Here is a 15,202-nt window from a genome sequence, read left to right on the forward strand (position 1 = left end):
ACACAGGTGGATGAACAGATGGATGAACGGGCATGTTCTACTCCGATAGCAAGCTGTAGAAATCAGGAACCCTATGGCGCAGTCAAGGAAGACAAATGCATGGAGTCCGACTCTGAGGGGCGCCCTGGGAGGAAATAGCCAGCATTGCTTCTGCACCCGCAGCCACCGGTCATGCTCTCCTAAAATCATTTAACTTACTGAGTTTTGATCGTTTTGCCTCCACAGTAGGATGTAAGTTCTTCAGGGGGTAGGGAGCAAGTTTTTCTTGTCAGTCTCAACGTCTCGGCTGCCTGACCTGTAGTGGACCCTTACCGAATGTTTGGGGATGGCAGTGTTTGCCCTCCTCCTGAGAGGCCCCTGTCCCCCGTATTCCCACAACCTCACCAAGTGGCACCGGTCTCGTGGTAGACATCACGACAGTCAGGCCCCAAGAGGTTCAAGAACTTGTTTAGGGTCCCCCGCCAGGGGTCATGGCAGAGAAAGTGGCAGAACTCTGTCTTCCTCGCTCCAGATCCAGGGACCCTCACACTTCATTCCCAACAGTGCTCTCAGCAGGGAGAGTCTGAGGAACCTGTGCTCCACGCAGGGAGCTGCACGCCCACCAACCCCGCCAGGGATCTTGTTAACACAGCCTTGGACAGTTCATTCTAAATTCTGGATTAAGTCTCCCTACAAACACACAAAACAAAAACAAGGAGCAAACTACATTCACCGAGAGATGGGCAAGAAACAGGAATGATTTAAAAGGACCCTCTTTGTGTGAGTAAAGTCTAAAATTACACCGAAAGGCAAAATACACTGCTCTCTGTTCAAAACATGTTTTTTATTAGAAACAACATAGACGCTTCCTAACACATTCTGCAAATATAATACACTTTATTTTCTTTGCCTGAACTTCTGTGAACAAGATGTTCCTCCCTCGGTGGTCATTCCTATATTCAGTGTGAACTCTGTGCCAGGCAGGAAAACGTGCTGAGGGATCACAGGAATGGGAACGAAGGAGAGAGAAAGCTAGTTCACACCCTCAAGAAGACCGCGGTCGTGTTGAATGCAGAATGCTTTTATTTTGGATGTGTCCGTTTTAGCACACTTCCAGTTTATAAGATATGTTCGAGTCTCTATCTTCGGAACATAGCCTGTGTATCCAAGGTAAACTGGACAATTAAAACAATTATCTGGGCGAAATAGGGCTAAAATACGACTTTGAGTCTTAATCAGATGAGTTATGAAAGAGTGATACCATGGCCTTAGATCATCGTGATAAGAATTTTAATGCTCTGATATTTTTGAGAGACCTGAAATGTTTGGATACAAAAAGAAACTGTCTCTCTTTATCTTCTATAACAGGCAAAAAACGCCTTCTTTGACAGTAGCTCTGGAATCACGGTCAAAGGGAAAATTAAACAGAACCCACAGGCACATGTATTATCCTTAGCCTTGGCCTCTGTCTCTCCTCTTTAGTGACTTTGATACATCCTAGTGTTATGAACGGGGCCATGTACATTCAGATGTTGTCAGTGCAAACCCAAAATGGCTTCTTTGGAAAGTTGCCCTACAGTATCTTTATGACAGATAGTTCCCTCTGGTTTTTGTCTTTTCTTGGTGCCTTACGCTCCTGGCAAATTCCACTTTCATACTCTTTGATGCTTTTTTCATAAAGATGACTCATTAATTACATAACTATGATTTACTTCTATACCTTTGCAAAGTTTCCTTATAAATATATTTTAAAAAATGATGCTAACTGTCTCTGACACCCCATATGTCCCATTTCTGCTGCGGGAAGCACTGTTGAGTACGACTTCTGCAGTGCGCGACAATGAGGCGATCCTTAGAGAGGATCCGTTCCATTATTTGAAGATTCACTGTGGTTCCAGCCACGTCTAGCTATACACATCCCACCCATTCAAACATAAGTTACTGACGCTTGTTCACAGAACGAAGCTTTCCCCTGACACCCCGTCGTCCCCCACACCCAGTATCACTGGAAGTGTTATCTCAAATGCTCTCCAGGATTTAAATAACAACAGTATTTAACACCACAACAGGGAATTTGCTGGCAGGACGCGAACAATACGGTTACTCCAGATGCTGTATTCAAACTGGATGGGCCCATTGAAAAAATAGATGTAACCTGTAAGAAAAAGACCAAAAAGAAAATTTCACCGTCTGGAAACAATAAGGGTTTATGCCAGCTCACGTTAAAAGTGCAACCTGTGGGGTCCCATTTTTTTTTAACATGGCAACGTTTATGTTTAAACCCTTCTAATGCTTTACTACATTGCTGATAGTTTCAGGGAGGAAAAAACGTACAAGGTTTCCCGGGTCTCCTGAGTGGTCACCTTGAAATCGTCACCTTGCCACGAGCTCCAGTGTGGATGCTTCACGTGTCGATATTAGTTATTTAAGTGGGGAAAAATACCCCTTTTCAAGATTAAAGCAAAAACAACAATATAGTGATTGGGGTCGTTTTCCTTATAAATGACACCCCACTCTGCCCCTGATTTTTTTTTTTAACGTTTATTTTTGAGACAGAGAGAGACAGAGCATGAACGGGGAAGGGGCAGAGAGAGAGGGAGACACAGAATCGGAAGCAGGCTCCAGGCTCTGAGCCATCAGCCCAGAGCCCGATGCGGGGCTCAAACTCATGAACCGCGAGATCGTGACCTGAGCCGAAGTCGGACGCTCAACCGACTGAGCCACCCAGGCGCCCCAATGCCCCTGATTTAAATTATGGCAATAATCTTTGCCTCTTGGCACGGTTACGCACAATTCAAGATAATGTTTCAAGTTCGGCACCCTTTATTTGGAGAATTCGCAGTCATTTAAGCACCGTTTTCATTTATTCTAACTAAGCGTGTTATGTTTTGTTTGCTGCCTGTGTGAGTAGTCACAGTAATTCCTTACCTGCCACACATTTACTAGCACATCTAAGTCCTGGATAAAACTTCTGTGTAGGAGAAATGATTAGGAGGGGTACAGAAGCCCCCCGTTAAGGTCCGTGTGATGGAACTCGTTACCGTTTTTCTCGTAGACGGCGTCCACTTTATCACCAATCCCTGGAAAGTCCTCTTCGATCAGCCTGGGGGAGTCCTGATCCATGGCGTGGTTGCTGTCATCATAGCTATGTGGCGAGGAAAAGGAACTCTTCAGTAGGTCGTATTGCTTAGAAATTCTCTTAAAAATGACTCAAAGGATATCAGGACGCCTTTCAAAACTGACAAAAGTATTAACATTTTAGGCGCGTTTAAAATATCCGGGAGCCTTTTCAAATGAGTAATTACAATACTGAGTGCGCGGTGGGTGTTTCCTGAGTATTTGCTGACTGGGCAAAGGCCATCTTTGTAAAGACAGTTACCAGCTCGTCTCCATCTCCCAAACGGCATATCTGTTATAAAAGTGGGTTATTAGGAAGGGGTTCTTAAAGCGAAATAAATCCATGCTTGTGCCCTGAAAAACTGTGTCCTGATCTCCAACAGTGGGCGAGACGACTCACTAAGTTGCAGTAAGGGACGCAAGGATATTGGACGTGTACTTTCGGTAACTAAAAAGTCACAGGGGCACATGATGGCACTGACGCTAGGGAGGGGAGCACAGCGCTGCCCCCCATAACTACGGTTCAGCATCCGCCACCCCTGCACGGGCACCCCCGCCAACCACACACATCCTGAAGTCAACCTAGAGCGGCCGTCCATCATGTACCACTGTTACTGCTGCTGATGAGTCTCTTGTCCTTGAGGGATGTTCCAACTGCCGAAAGACCAGAGCCACTGACCTATGGAGACGGCTAGGACCTGGGCACACCAGAACACTAAGCAACAGAAGCTAGGCATCGTGACAAGGATGCAGAAAGTGCCATGAGAGTACATGAGGAGGGAGAGAGCCTCAAGGGTTCCAGAAAGACTTTGAGGTTAAACGGTATTTCTGGTTAATTCGAAACAGTGGGTAGAGTTTCAAAAGGGAGAGATGCAGGGAAAGACCCTCCAGCCAAAAGGGGGGATGAGAGCACGGTGCGTTTGTGATCTGGTGAGTGATACGCCCTCAATGAACCACAGACCTTGTGTCGGGCATGGGGACCGGGACGGCAGCACTAGGAGAACTTTAGAGAGTAGTGAAGGTCACTGTCAGAAATACAGAAGTCAAACGGCAAAGAGGACACATACAGGGAATGAGTGTGTGTGTGTGTGCATGCACATGTGAGTCCAGATAAAGTAGAGCTACTGATTTAAACATTTTAAGTATGGGATCGCTGTGAGATATGAATATTCTCTCTCTCTCTCTCTCTCTCTCTCTCTCCATATATATATATATATATATATATATATATATATATAGGCATGCCCTAGCCAACCAAAGACATCCTAAAATCATATATATATATGAAATATATATATTTTCATCTATCTACTTATCTATCTATATCTATATCTATATCTATGTCTATATCTATATATCTGTCTATCTGGCTCTAGAATCTTCAATGTTGCCAGTATCAAAGCTGCCTTGGTATCTACGTATGTTCTAAATATTCTAACTCCACCTGTCCTTCAAAAAGGGGCTGACTTCAAGAATCGTAGGCCTAGCAGCTTCCTGGCCAACCTCCCCTTGTGTCTGGGTGAGCAGACACAAGGAAGGGCGGCCTTCTCTCTCTCAGTCTTCTCCTCCACCTGCTCTTGTGTCTTCTCCGGCCACAGAAGGTGGAGCTGCCTGTGAATTACAAGCTGACAAGAAAGAGGAGCCACGAGAAAGACCAGTGAGAACGAAGATGTCCAAGTAAGAGATGGCTTCAGCAGGGCTGAGGTACAACAAGTGGCCACGAGAGAAAAGAACGGCTCCGAGGAGGTGGGCACTGTGTGTACACATGTGTGTTTTCAAGAGCACTGAGACGATTAAATCCCTGCCACGGGATCTGCCCCCAGGCAAATCAGTAAACATGGCGGCCATACCTCCAGACCTGGTTTCCCGAGAAGAAGAGCGTCTTCCCTGTGTCCTCAAAGTGGACAGCAGCACTTATCTTTTTAACATCTTTTGGAAATCCCAGTTCGGATATTTTTTTGGGGTAACCTTCCAGAATGTCATAACCATTAAGAGCCCAAAATTTTCTGCCTAGAATAAGTGAAAGAACGGTTTTATCACGCAAGGGAACCTATTAGGACACATTATGTAGATACGCACGTTAACAAAGAAAGACTCATTTTATACATTTACAAATAAATTAGCATTTGTGGTCACCATGTTTATGAAGCATAGAAATAAGAGCATTTGTCAAACAAAAACAGGATCTAAGATACTAATTTCCTAATTCTGAGCATAATTAGCAATGAAACCCCATCATTAATTGGTTATTTATCACCTTTGAATGTTAATCTGGAGTTGGGTGAAAAGGACATTGAGATTTCTTCGTGAATAACGGTGGGAACAGTACATTAGATTGAAAGCTCAAATATTAAACCAGATAGAAAGTTGTTACATCCTTCTCTTAAAAGTGACTTTATTAGAGCACTAATTATAATGGTGAAACAACAGAAACAATGTTAGTAGAATGCTTGTAGCCTTTACAGATTATGATCACGAAGACAGAGCAGCAGTTTGGAAAACTGTGATTTTTATGTCAAGGGAACAAGTAAAATATTAAAATGTACATACGCTATGACAATAAATATTCAAAAATACACACTACCTATGGCGAAGAACTACTAAAACAAGTAAGGAAATGAAATAAATCGACTTTTCAGAAGTGGGAATTATGGATAATATTTTTTCCCATTTTTCTGATCAGGTTTGCTCAGCAAATAATTTCTAAGAGGAAATAAGAAAAAACTGGCATGATCGCTATAAAACAAACAGTAGATTTGTAACGATAAGTAATACCGCAGACTTTTCACTTGTCGCATTTGGGGACGCTTGGTAGAAAGGTTCCAGGTACGTTCGGCTTCCTATTTTGTTACCGTGGGTTCTTCTTTGGGGTACTTTGGAGGAGGGTCATTTTGCTACGGCTCTCGCAGCATCAGGCTCCTCCCTGCCTCACTGGGGAAAGGCTTACCTCTAAAGATGAAGATAAGGTCACGGGAGGCGTGCTCGTAGGCGGCGTCGATGCGGTTGGGAAGTTCCGGCCAAAAGGATTTTGTTAAAAACAGCTCTGCGTCCACCTGCTGGGGGTGCAGGCGCCAGAAGAATCTACCAGAAAAGGAGAAGCGCACAGTTTGCCGTCACAGTCTTGAAGTGTAGATATTTCTGGTCCTGCTAGCCGTGCCCCCCCCACCCATCTCCACATCCACACAGGGAAGTTGGGGCGATCATCCCCCTCACTTGTGGACGTTTCCCTTCCGTGCCAGCTGGAAAAGCTGCTGTCTCAAGTAGGAAGGTTTGAAATCTCACAGACCCTCGAAGGCCCCACGGCCTTCGTGAGTTACGGCCACGCTTTGTTCAGTTTTGCAAATGGTGCAAGTGGTGAGCGAATGCGCCAGGCACTGTGTTAGGCTCCGGAAAGAAACCTGGGGTTACAAAAACTATGTCTTCCAAGATTTTGGGGCCTAGACGCAGATGCCTGAGAAAATGCCTGGGCTACAGTGTAACCAGAGCTCTACTAGGGGAGGTAGGAAGGCTATTGGACCACAGACAAGGGATCGGTTAATTGATGGATGAATAAATGAACAAGTTAACAAATCAGCATATGAGAACAATGTTCTAAGGTGAAGTTAAAAATTCATTGTTCGCTCCCCACAGGGAGGTCCAGGTTTTAAATAACTCGCTCTCCCAAATTCCCACATACGTTACCAGAAAAAAAGTCTTCCCAAACCAAAAGGAATTCACGTGGACACTGTAACCACTTACTAATACAGGGATTGATTTCAAAATGCGTGTTTTTAAGACAAACAACCTGGTTTTCTACATTTACTTGGTTATCTTTACAGGAACGAATGTAACCAAAGTCATAAAGAGAGGCTGCGTTAGGCCAAGAATCCCCATTGAAAAGTAAGGTGTATATCTAGGAGTCATTCATTTCATCCGAAACACGTAAAAAAAAACACCAAAAACCGAAAAAGAAGAAAACCAAACTGCCCAAAGATGTCTTATTTTCGCTGTTAACTTCACGTCTGGAAATCTGCCTGGATGTGCGGCAATGCACAGGTCTAGCTGATGAACGTCTGTGACCCGCAAGTTGTGCAAAGCAGAATCACAAGCACCTGTCTTTAAAGATCATGGTCTCTCCTCGGAGACTGGTGATGGCGTCGAGGGTCAGGGACGGGTCACATTTGTCCGGCGTTTTGGGATGTTTCGGGTTGGGGTCCTCATCTCCCGGGCCTGCAGTCGTGACACAAAGGGCAGAAGGTGACGAGGATGGCCTCTCGGATGACCCAACCCCGCTAATGCACAGCAGGCGGGTCCCCTCCAAGGAGGGTGACAGGTCCTCAGCCTCTGCGTCATGATGCACACACGATGTGACCCTGCTCCCTGCCCCCACTCTTGCGGCGCCCCCTGCTCTCGTCCTTCCAGACCCCTGGACACCCTTCTCAAGTACAAGTTCAGGTTTGAGGCTGGTGTTAGGGATGGGTGGGCTGCAGGAGGGCACCCTCCGCGGGCTTTGCCCCAGCTGCAGACGGGCTGCTGCCGAGAGACACATTCGAGCCACTCCTGGTGGCTCGTCATCCCCGAGGGAGCCTCGCCCCAGCTGTCACCTGCTGGCAGTGTCCCGTCCGCGCTGGCTGCCTCCCCAGTCCACCCCAGCACCGCTCTGCATGCCCAGCCAGGCCCCCCAGCCACACTCGCATGCCATGAGCGTGTGGCCCCCGCACCCCCCGGCTCACGCGCGTGCCGGGCACAGTGACAACTCTGAGCTGCCTTCTCCCCACTGAGTTCATCCTTTGCCCCATCAAGCGCCTCACTCCCAACCCTGGAGAAGTAAGGAGAAAGGCTGGCCCACGCCCACGCTGGCTGCCCCCGCAGACTTGAGCGCACAGGGGGAAACAGGAAGTGTCCCGAGCTCTGTGCTCAGAAGCGTTTACACCGACGACCCTCCACTGTGGCTTTAGCCCTCTTTTTTTTTTTTTTAATTTTTTTTTTAACATTTATTTATTTTTGAGACAGAGAGAGACAGAGCATGAACGAGGGAGGGGCAGAGAGAGAGACGGAGACACAGAATCGGAAACAGGCTCCAGGCTCTGAGCTGTCAGCACAGAGCCCAACGCGGGGCTCGAACCCACGGACCGTGAGATCATGACCTGAGCTGAAGTTGGACGCTTAACTGACCGAGCCACCCAGGTGCCCCGCTTTAGCCCTCTTTACAGCAGGCAAGTGTGCTTGTTTCGGGAGAGGTTTAATTACTTTGTAAACGTGGCTGAAAATTTGGAAGGAAGAAAGAGGAGATTCTTACGACAGTCGCTGTAGATGTTGGTTAAGTCACCACAGGCTGCTTGAACAGTTTCTATGGTGGTAAACTGGAGGGGTTGAAGGAACGCCCAGGATTTACAGAAGCCGGTCAAGACCTCACTGTCACCCTTGGCCCCTGTCCTGCAGATTCTCTACTTAAGCTCTGGGGCTTAGTTGCTTCATTGGCCAAATGGGGAATTAATTAAATATTTTCCTTCCTTATGGCAGAGGTGTCTTAAGGGTATCAAAATACAAAATACAAGTAAGAATCTGCAAAATCTTTGGAGAATAGAACACTTTCTACTTGAGCAGGTCGTCTGATTCAGAAAAAAAAGAATAAAAGGGTATGTTTTTCTAGGTTCTAATAACAACCAGGAGGTGCCTGGGTAGCTCAGTCAGTTAAGCATCTGACTCTGGCTCAGGTCATCATCTCACGGTTTGTGGGTTCTGGCTCTGTGCTGATACTCAGAGCCCAGAGCCTGCTTCAGATTCTGTGTCTCCCTCTCTCTCTGTCCCTCCCCTGCTCATACTCTGCACCCCCTTTCTCTCCCAAAAATGAATAAACGTTAAAAAAAAAAACAGAACCAGGACAGTAATATTGGTCATGAGAAATTCACTAATGATTTTGAAAATAAGTGCCTGTACCTATTCTGTTTCTAAACTGATAAATTAAGAGTTACCATAGAGAGACTGGATCCCTTGTACGTCGTCATCAGGAAGCATGAAGTGGCTTTGGCCAGTGTAGGTGTAGATGGGAAACATGAGTGCTCCTGGGTCCTTGGAGTGGTCGAGACCTAAGGAGTGGCCAAACTCGTGGGCAGCGACAAGAAACAAGTTGTAACCTGTAAGGAAACAAGGAAATGATGAGAAAACCAGGTCGTCTGATGACCAGTGGACAGAATGCTATTTTCTTCATGTATTTCTCTTTCTTGGTAATTTTACTGTTTTTTTAACATTAATATTCAGTTGGTTGAAGGAAGATTCAAAATATGGATTTAATCCTTATAAAGAATGGAGTGTTTTCTTTGATTATCGCTGCCTACATAATTAGAGTATCAACAGATTGCTCTCGAATAAGTAGTCATCAGTGGGGATTTACTGCGAAGACACTAAAAATGATTGTTCTCTCAGGCCAGGTGAGGAAAGGGGACAGTGGTGGCCTCAAAGGAGGAGTCACGGGAAGTCACATAGGGCGGTACAGATCAAGGGTGTTTCTAGAACATCATCAGAACAAGAGGCACCATGACAAGGGATGACGGCCAAGTATGGCGGATGCACTAAATAGCGTCTCTGGGAATCTACTTGGGAACAAATCCCAACCAAACGATCCTTTCCAGAATGTCTGTAGACGCTACAATTTAAGAAATACAGGCCCTGGAGATGATCGGTCCGCTGTCCCCTATTTTAGCAGGCCACTGTGTCACCGTTTCTACGTGACTTCCTCTAGTCATTCTTTCTGCCAATATCTGAGCCTCTTCGTACTAGTATTTTAAACTGGAAAATATATATATATAAAAGGTTGGAAAAAACACATGGAAGCTGGAGTCGGTGGTTTAAGTTTGACCTGAAACACCACTTGCCATCAGAGCCTGTCCTCAAAGAAAAGGTACAACCAACTTAGTAACACGTGCAGACCGTAGGAGCAACGAAAGCTCACGTGATCCGAGTGACAAGAAATTCTTCACTGAAACGACCAGCGGTAGAGCCATTCCTGGCCTTCCCATGAAACATTAATCGTGGTTTGTGTGTGAATATTTTCCTTCATTTCAGCTAAATATTTCAAACCCAGGATTTATGCAGGAACCCAAAACTCGGGTTCATTGTGGTTCTATCTTAACAGCACTAGATGTTATTCTGTCTGCCTAAAATCATTCTTACCTGTGTAATAATTCAGAACACAAATATGCAAAGTCTCACCTTTCCTTCCAAAGATAGCTTGGAGGCACTGGAGCTCAGGCGTTGGTCAGGCAAGGCCCAGTTTTACTCTTTGGAAACATAATCCATCTGATTTAAGTGAAGAACTTTAGCCTCTATGAGGACTACCTCTAATTATCACAACCAACAGTCAATACAGCTCCATACTTAAGTCCTACTTGGAACAATCTCGCTTTTCTTCCTAAATTAATATTTTGAATTCTTTTCAGTTTTGACGATTCAACTACCGACTGAATTCATTCAACAATGGGTTTCACTTTGCTCTTATATGCTCTGTATATGTATCTGTTTCGTGCCGTTTCGAGTAAGACATATCTTGATCTGTTGTAAGGGTGTTTATAAAATCAGTGACATACACATGTCTCAAACAAGTAACACATATAACAGAAAACAGAAAATTGACTGCACTTGTGCTATTTCTGTCATGGAAAAAAAAACTATTTCGACTCACATCCAACTCATCTATGACTTGCCTATCCAGCCCTAATAGTTTTTAGGTACGTGTTTGTAACAAACTGTACTTCCTTAACACGCCAAAAGGTAATCTGTAGTAACACCACCTTGGCTGACAGAAGGACATGTTGGTCCTAATTTAAAGTTAGCTAGTATCCCTCAGGCCACTAAACCGAACTGCTCACTTCTAATGTTTCACACAGGTTTGTAGAAATGTCACTTGTAGAGACTAATAAACATAAGACACATTTGTAATTGTTTTGAAAAATAGAAGCAACTATCAAATATAATTTATGGTGTGCTCCGTAATTTCTTGTCAATGGGATCACTGTCTCATCTAATCTAGTAATCGTGACATATCTTCATCAGAAATATTACCTTTGGAAGTACTTGTCCATGTTTCGTCATCATCAAAATGGGCGTCGCCTCCATAATTTGGCCCAGGAGGAAAAGCATGAGCCAGCAGACCAGAGGGTCCATCAAATGGGTAGAAGTCGCCATGCTCTACACACAAAAGCAAGAGTTCAGAATCTAATTATACCCACTAGTGCCCGGCACAATGCTGGGTGGATTCTGTAAAAAGTGATGAATGACCGAAAGGAGGGAAAAAAGAATGGAGACAAGTAATGAGCAGCATGTAAAAATGTCTCCACAATGTCATCACCTTTAGTTCCAAAAGAGATCATGATGTCAGCAGTGCCGTCATGGAGTCTGGTGAAGTTCAGTGGTGTCACATCAGACCAAACTTTGAGGGCTTTTTTGAATGCCTTTTCGACTTCAGAATGAGTCAGATCAGGGGTATAATTCACAATCCTATTTAACAGAGAAAGTTTCGATTACATTTCTGGAAGGCAAAGGGTATTTGAGAACATATTTTCTTGGAATACTGCTTTTTTTTTTTTTTAATTTTTTTTTTCAACGTTTATTTATTTTTGGGACAGAGAGAGACAGAGCATGAACGGGGGAGGGGCAGAGAGAGAGGGAGACACAGAATCGGAAACAGGCTCCAGGCTCTGAGCCATCAGCCCAGAGCCCGACGCGGGGCTCGAACTCACGGACCGCGAGATCATGACCTGGCTGAAGTCGGACGCTTAACCGACTGCGCCACCCAGGCGCCCCTGGAATACTGCTTTTTGACTCTAATGCCATGCCTTCTCTGAAAGTTCTGGTAGAGGTCCATCATTTCAAAGAACTTAGCAATTATGAGCCCATACAAAGGTAACAAAATGAATTCAGTCAGACATTTGACTATCTCCAAATATCTGGCCACTTGGAATCTTACACTTAAAGTATTCACATATTTAATTTAAAAAAATGTTTTAATGTTTACTTATTTTTAAGAGAGAGAGACAGAGCATGAGCAGGGGAGGGGCAGAGAGAGAGGGAGACAGAATCTCAGCAGGCTCCAGGCTCCCAGCTGTCAGCACAGAGCCCGAGGCGGGACTCGAGCTCACGAACTGTGAGATCATAACCTGAGTTGAAGTCGGACGCTCAACTGATTGAGCCCCCCAGGCGTCCCAAAGTATTCATATACTTAATAAAACTTATACTGAATGATACAAGTTTGCAATTGTATCGCTATACCCCAAAAATGCAATAGCTCTGTGAAGTTCCTAGAGACAGCAGGACTCTCCACTTTTAAGCACTATTAGTAAATATGCCTGATGTAGTACATTTGCAAATTTTATTAAACCTACTTTTACTTCTAATTTGATCTCTTTTCTAAAAAAAAATTACTTTGAGGTTTTTAACATACAGTAATGCTGGGTTAACGAAACAATAATAGATGTTAGGGGACGTTCTCACCAATAGTAGTAACGTCATCGGTGGAATTCTTTAACTTCTAGTTAAATATTTAAAGCCTATCTTTAACAAACGGGACCAAACATGCTCTGTCCTCTACAGCCTGTGCTGAAAATTAGGCATTTCATGCTGTTTTCTAAAGTAGCAAATCTTAAAGAAAGATAACCTCTGACATACCTGTAGGTTAAGTTCGTCTTGGACCACTTGAGCGTTCGAGGGAAAACGTTGTACTCGCCCACATCGGGGACCCCACACCTCGGTTTCTTCATGATGTCTAAGGTGTTGTCATCGAGCTGGCCGGTGACCTCTAAGCCAAAAAAGGCTTGCATTTCTCGGAGCCTGTCGGCCACGGAGCTCGTGGCCGCTTTCTTCAGGATTCCAGCGGGATTCATCGGGTAGTAGTAGGATTTCAGGTAGCGCTGGAAGAGAGAACAGAAGCACCTGCTGGGAAAGGGAAGGGCGTCGGGGAGACGGGGCGCACCGCTGGGACCGGCCGGATGCTGTACCTCTGCCAACTGGAAGTCTTCCTCGGACAGGTCGTCGTCACCGTCGCTGGGAAGGGGCAGGGACCGACAGCGAGCCCAGCTCCAGAGGAGGAGGGCGGCGAGGAAGGCCCGGTGCATCCTGACGGCTGTGCCCGGAGGCTGCTGGCCGCCCGCAGACGCGCACCTTTATTTTATAGACCTGCAGGGGTGACTCATCGTCTGAGGACACGCTCCGCTTCCTAGGGAGCTGAAAGTAAACATGCTTACAGGGCGACTTTTCCTTTCCTCCCAAGAAGTGTGGTTTGTGGGAGAATTTGAGGGAAATAGGAAACGAGGCCATCTCTCATTTCAGCAGGGGCCCAAAAACCATCTGGCCAAACAAACGGCCTCAGCACATTGAGGGATGCGGTGGGAAGAAACAGACTAGTGAGTTGTTCGCTTCACTGGGAACAAGGTTGTTCCCTCCGTAGGAAAGCAGCCACCGTTACTTTTCTCGGAGAAGAAAATCAAGACGCTGCACTGCTTCCCTACAGGCACACTGAGTCCTGCTTCTACAGCCTCTGTACCCCTGCGACCTGCAAACATCACTGTCCCCAAAGCAATTACAGGGGGCAACGCCGTCTACCTGAGGCCGCAGACTGGACCAGACCCACGCTCGGAGCCCCGGAGGCACCAGGGGACGTCCACGGCGTTGATGCGACGGTTGACATCTAAAGGCTCTGGTGTGGCCCCTAACAGACGCGGAGTCCTGCTCAAATGCCCGGCGGGTCCAGGACGAGGGAGGAGAAGATTCTGGAAGACAGCGTAACGGCCACCACATATTGAGGGATCACTACCCGCGAGGCTTAAAAGGCGTGATCTCATTTAATCCGTATGACAGCCGCGTGAAGTAGGGACCGCTGGAAGGCTTGTTTCCGTCGTACAGATGAATAATCTGAGACACAGACGAGTTAAATGCTTGCTTGGGGTCACAGAGTTAATAGACGGTCCTCTCGGCATTCCAATCCAGCCACTAGACTCGAGACTTCGTGTTCTTCACCACCATCCAGCCCGGCCTCTACCCCATTAACTCTCAGAAACCGAACTGCTTTGTTCCCACACGTCTGGGAGTATCCAGGAAAACTGGGGGGGCTGGGGAAGCTCATGGCCATTGTCAAGTTTCTCAATTTTTATTTTTAAGTTTGCACAGTAGAAGTGCCTTAGGTCCAACACTCAGGAAAGCCATCCACGAGGCCTATTTCTATTATCCCCTTCAGAACCTCGCACAGTGAGTTCCATGAAATCAGAACGCCGTCTTTGGTCCCCCGGCGATGTAAACGGACGGAAGAATATGAGTCATGATCTTCAGATCGAACGACAGAAATTGATGCATGTTAATTTAAGTGACCAAGAGTCAGGGCTCAGGTCCGGAACAGGAAGAGAAAAAGAAGGGGCATGAATACAGATTCGGGTGGGTCAGGAAGGGGCACCCGCGTGTGAGTAAAAACGCCATCACCTCCACTGGCCGGTACCTCAGGGTGAGCAGAAAGCCTGTGAAATGTGGGCGATCAGTTGAGGAATTTGTTTTCTTTTTTGAGAGAGAGAGAGAAAGTGCATGCAAATGGGGGACAAGCAGAGAGAGAGACAGAGACAGAGACAGAGAGAGACAATCTTAGGTGGGTTCCACACTCCGCACAGAGCCCCACGTGGGCCTCGATCTAATGACCCTGGGATGATGATGACCGGAGCCAAAATCAAGAGTCAGATGCTTAACTGACTGAACCACCCAGCTGCTCCACTTGAGGGAAATTTATGCTTTCCCCAAAACAGAGCCAAATAGATCCTTACAATAAATATTTCTAATGAGTCCAAGATGAGGTTTGGGCTCAACCAGCAATGCAAAACAATAACTTCAGTCTCTTTGCAACAGCGTATTTTAGATTAAGTGATAATTATCCAAAGTTTTGATTCATGTACTAAGCGTCTAGGAAATCAGTTCATTAGATACCATTTATTTTTACCAATAAAAGAAGGCTTTTCAAGCCTCAGATATTTAAAAAGAAGCCCGAAAGACCTCTGGAAACAAATGACATTTTATGTAACATGTGGAAGGGGGAGAGACACATCACATAGGTTAAGTACTTGCAGGTTCTCATATATCTGTAGACATGTTACCA

General features: G+C 45.7%; 1 protein-coding gene across 1 annotated transcript; it reads right to left on the reverse strand.

Moving 5' to 3' along the window:
• Nucleotides 1–804: 804 nt before the first annotated feature.
• On the reverse strand, nucleotides 805–14,643 carry MMP13 (matrix metallopeptidase 13). Its single transcript, XM_043579183.1, has 10 exons — nucleotides 13,068–14,643; nucleotides 12,739–12,980; nucleotides 11,423–11,571; nucleotides 11,137–11,262; nucleotides 9,051–9,212; nucleotides 7,188–7,305; nucleotides 6,044–6,177; nucleotides 4,947–5,106; nucleotides 3,021–3,124; nucleotides 805–2,134 (listed from the first exon to the last, which is right to left on the reverse strand). Exons 1-10 carry the CDS (start codon nucleotides 13,182–13,184, stop codon nucleotides 2,034–2,036), a joined length of 1,413 nt encoding a protein of 470 aa, XP_043435118.1. The 5' UTR covers nucleotides 13,185–14,643; the 3' UTR covers nucleotides 805–2,033.
• Nucleotides 14,644–15,202: the final 559 nt, after the last annotated feature.

The sequence above is a fragment of the Prionailurus bengalensis genome, chromosome D1 (assembly GCF_016509475.1).
Source record: "Prionailurus bengalensis isolate Pbe53 chromosome D1, Fcat_Pben_1.1_paternal_pri, whole genome shotgun sequence".
Lineage (NCBI taxonomy): Eukaryota > Metazoa > Chordata > Mammalia > Carnivora > Felidae > Prionailurus > Prionailurus bengalensis.

Excerpts from the sequence above, each read along its gene's own strand:
- MMP13 (XM_043579183.1), bottom strand. The coding sequence starts at position 13,184 with ATGCACCGGGCCTTCCTCGCCGCCCTCCTCCTCTGGAGCTGGGCTCGC. Across the intron at positions 12,981-13,067 it reads AAGACTTCCAGTTGGCAGAG|CGCTACCTGAAATCCTACTA; the intron begins GTACAGCATCCG and ends TCTCTCTTCCAG. Across the intron at positions 7,306-9,050 it reads AGGGATCCAGTCTCTCTATG|GCCCGGGAGATGAGGACCCC; the intron begins GTAACTCTTAAT and ends TCACGACTGCAG.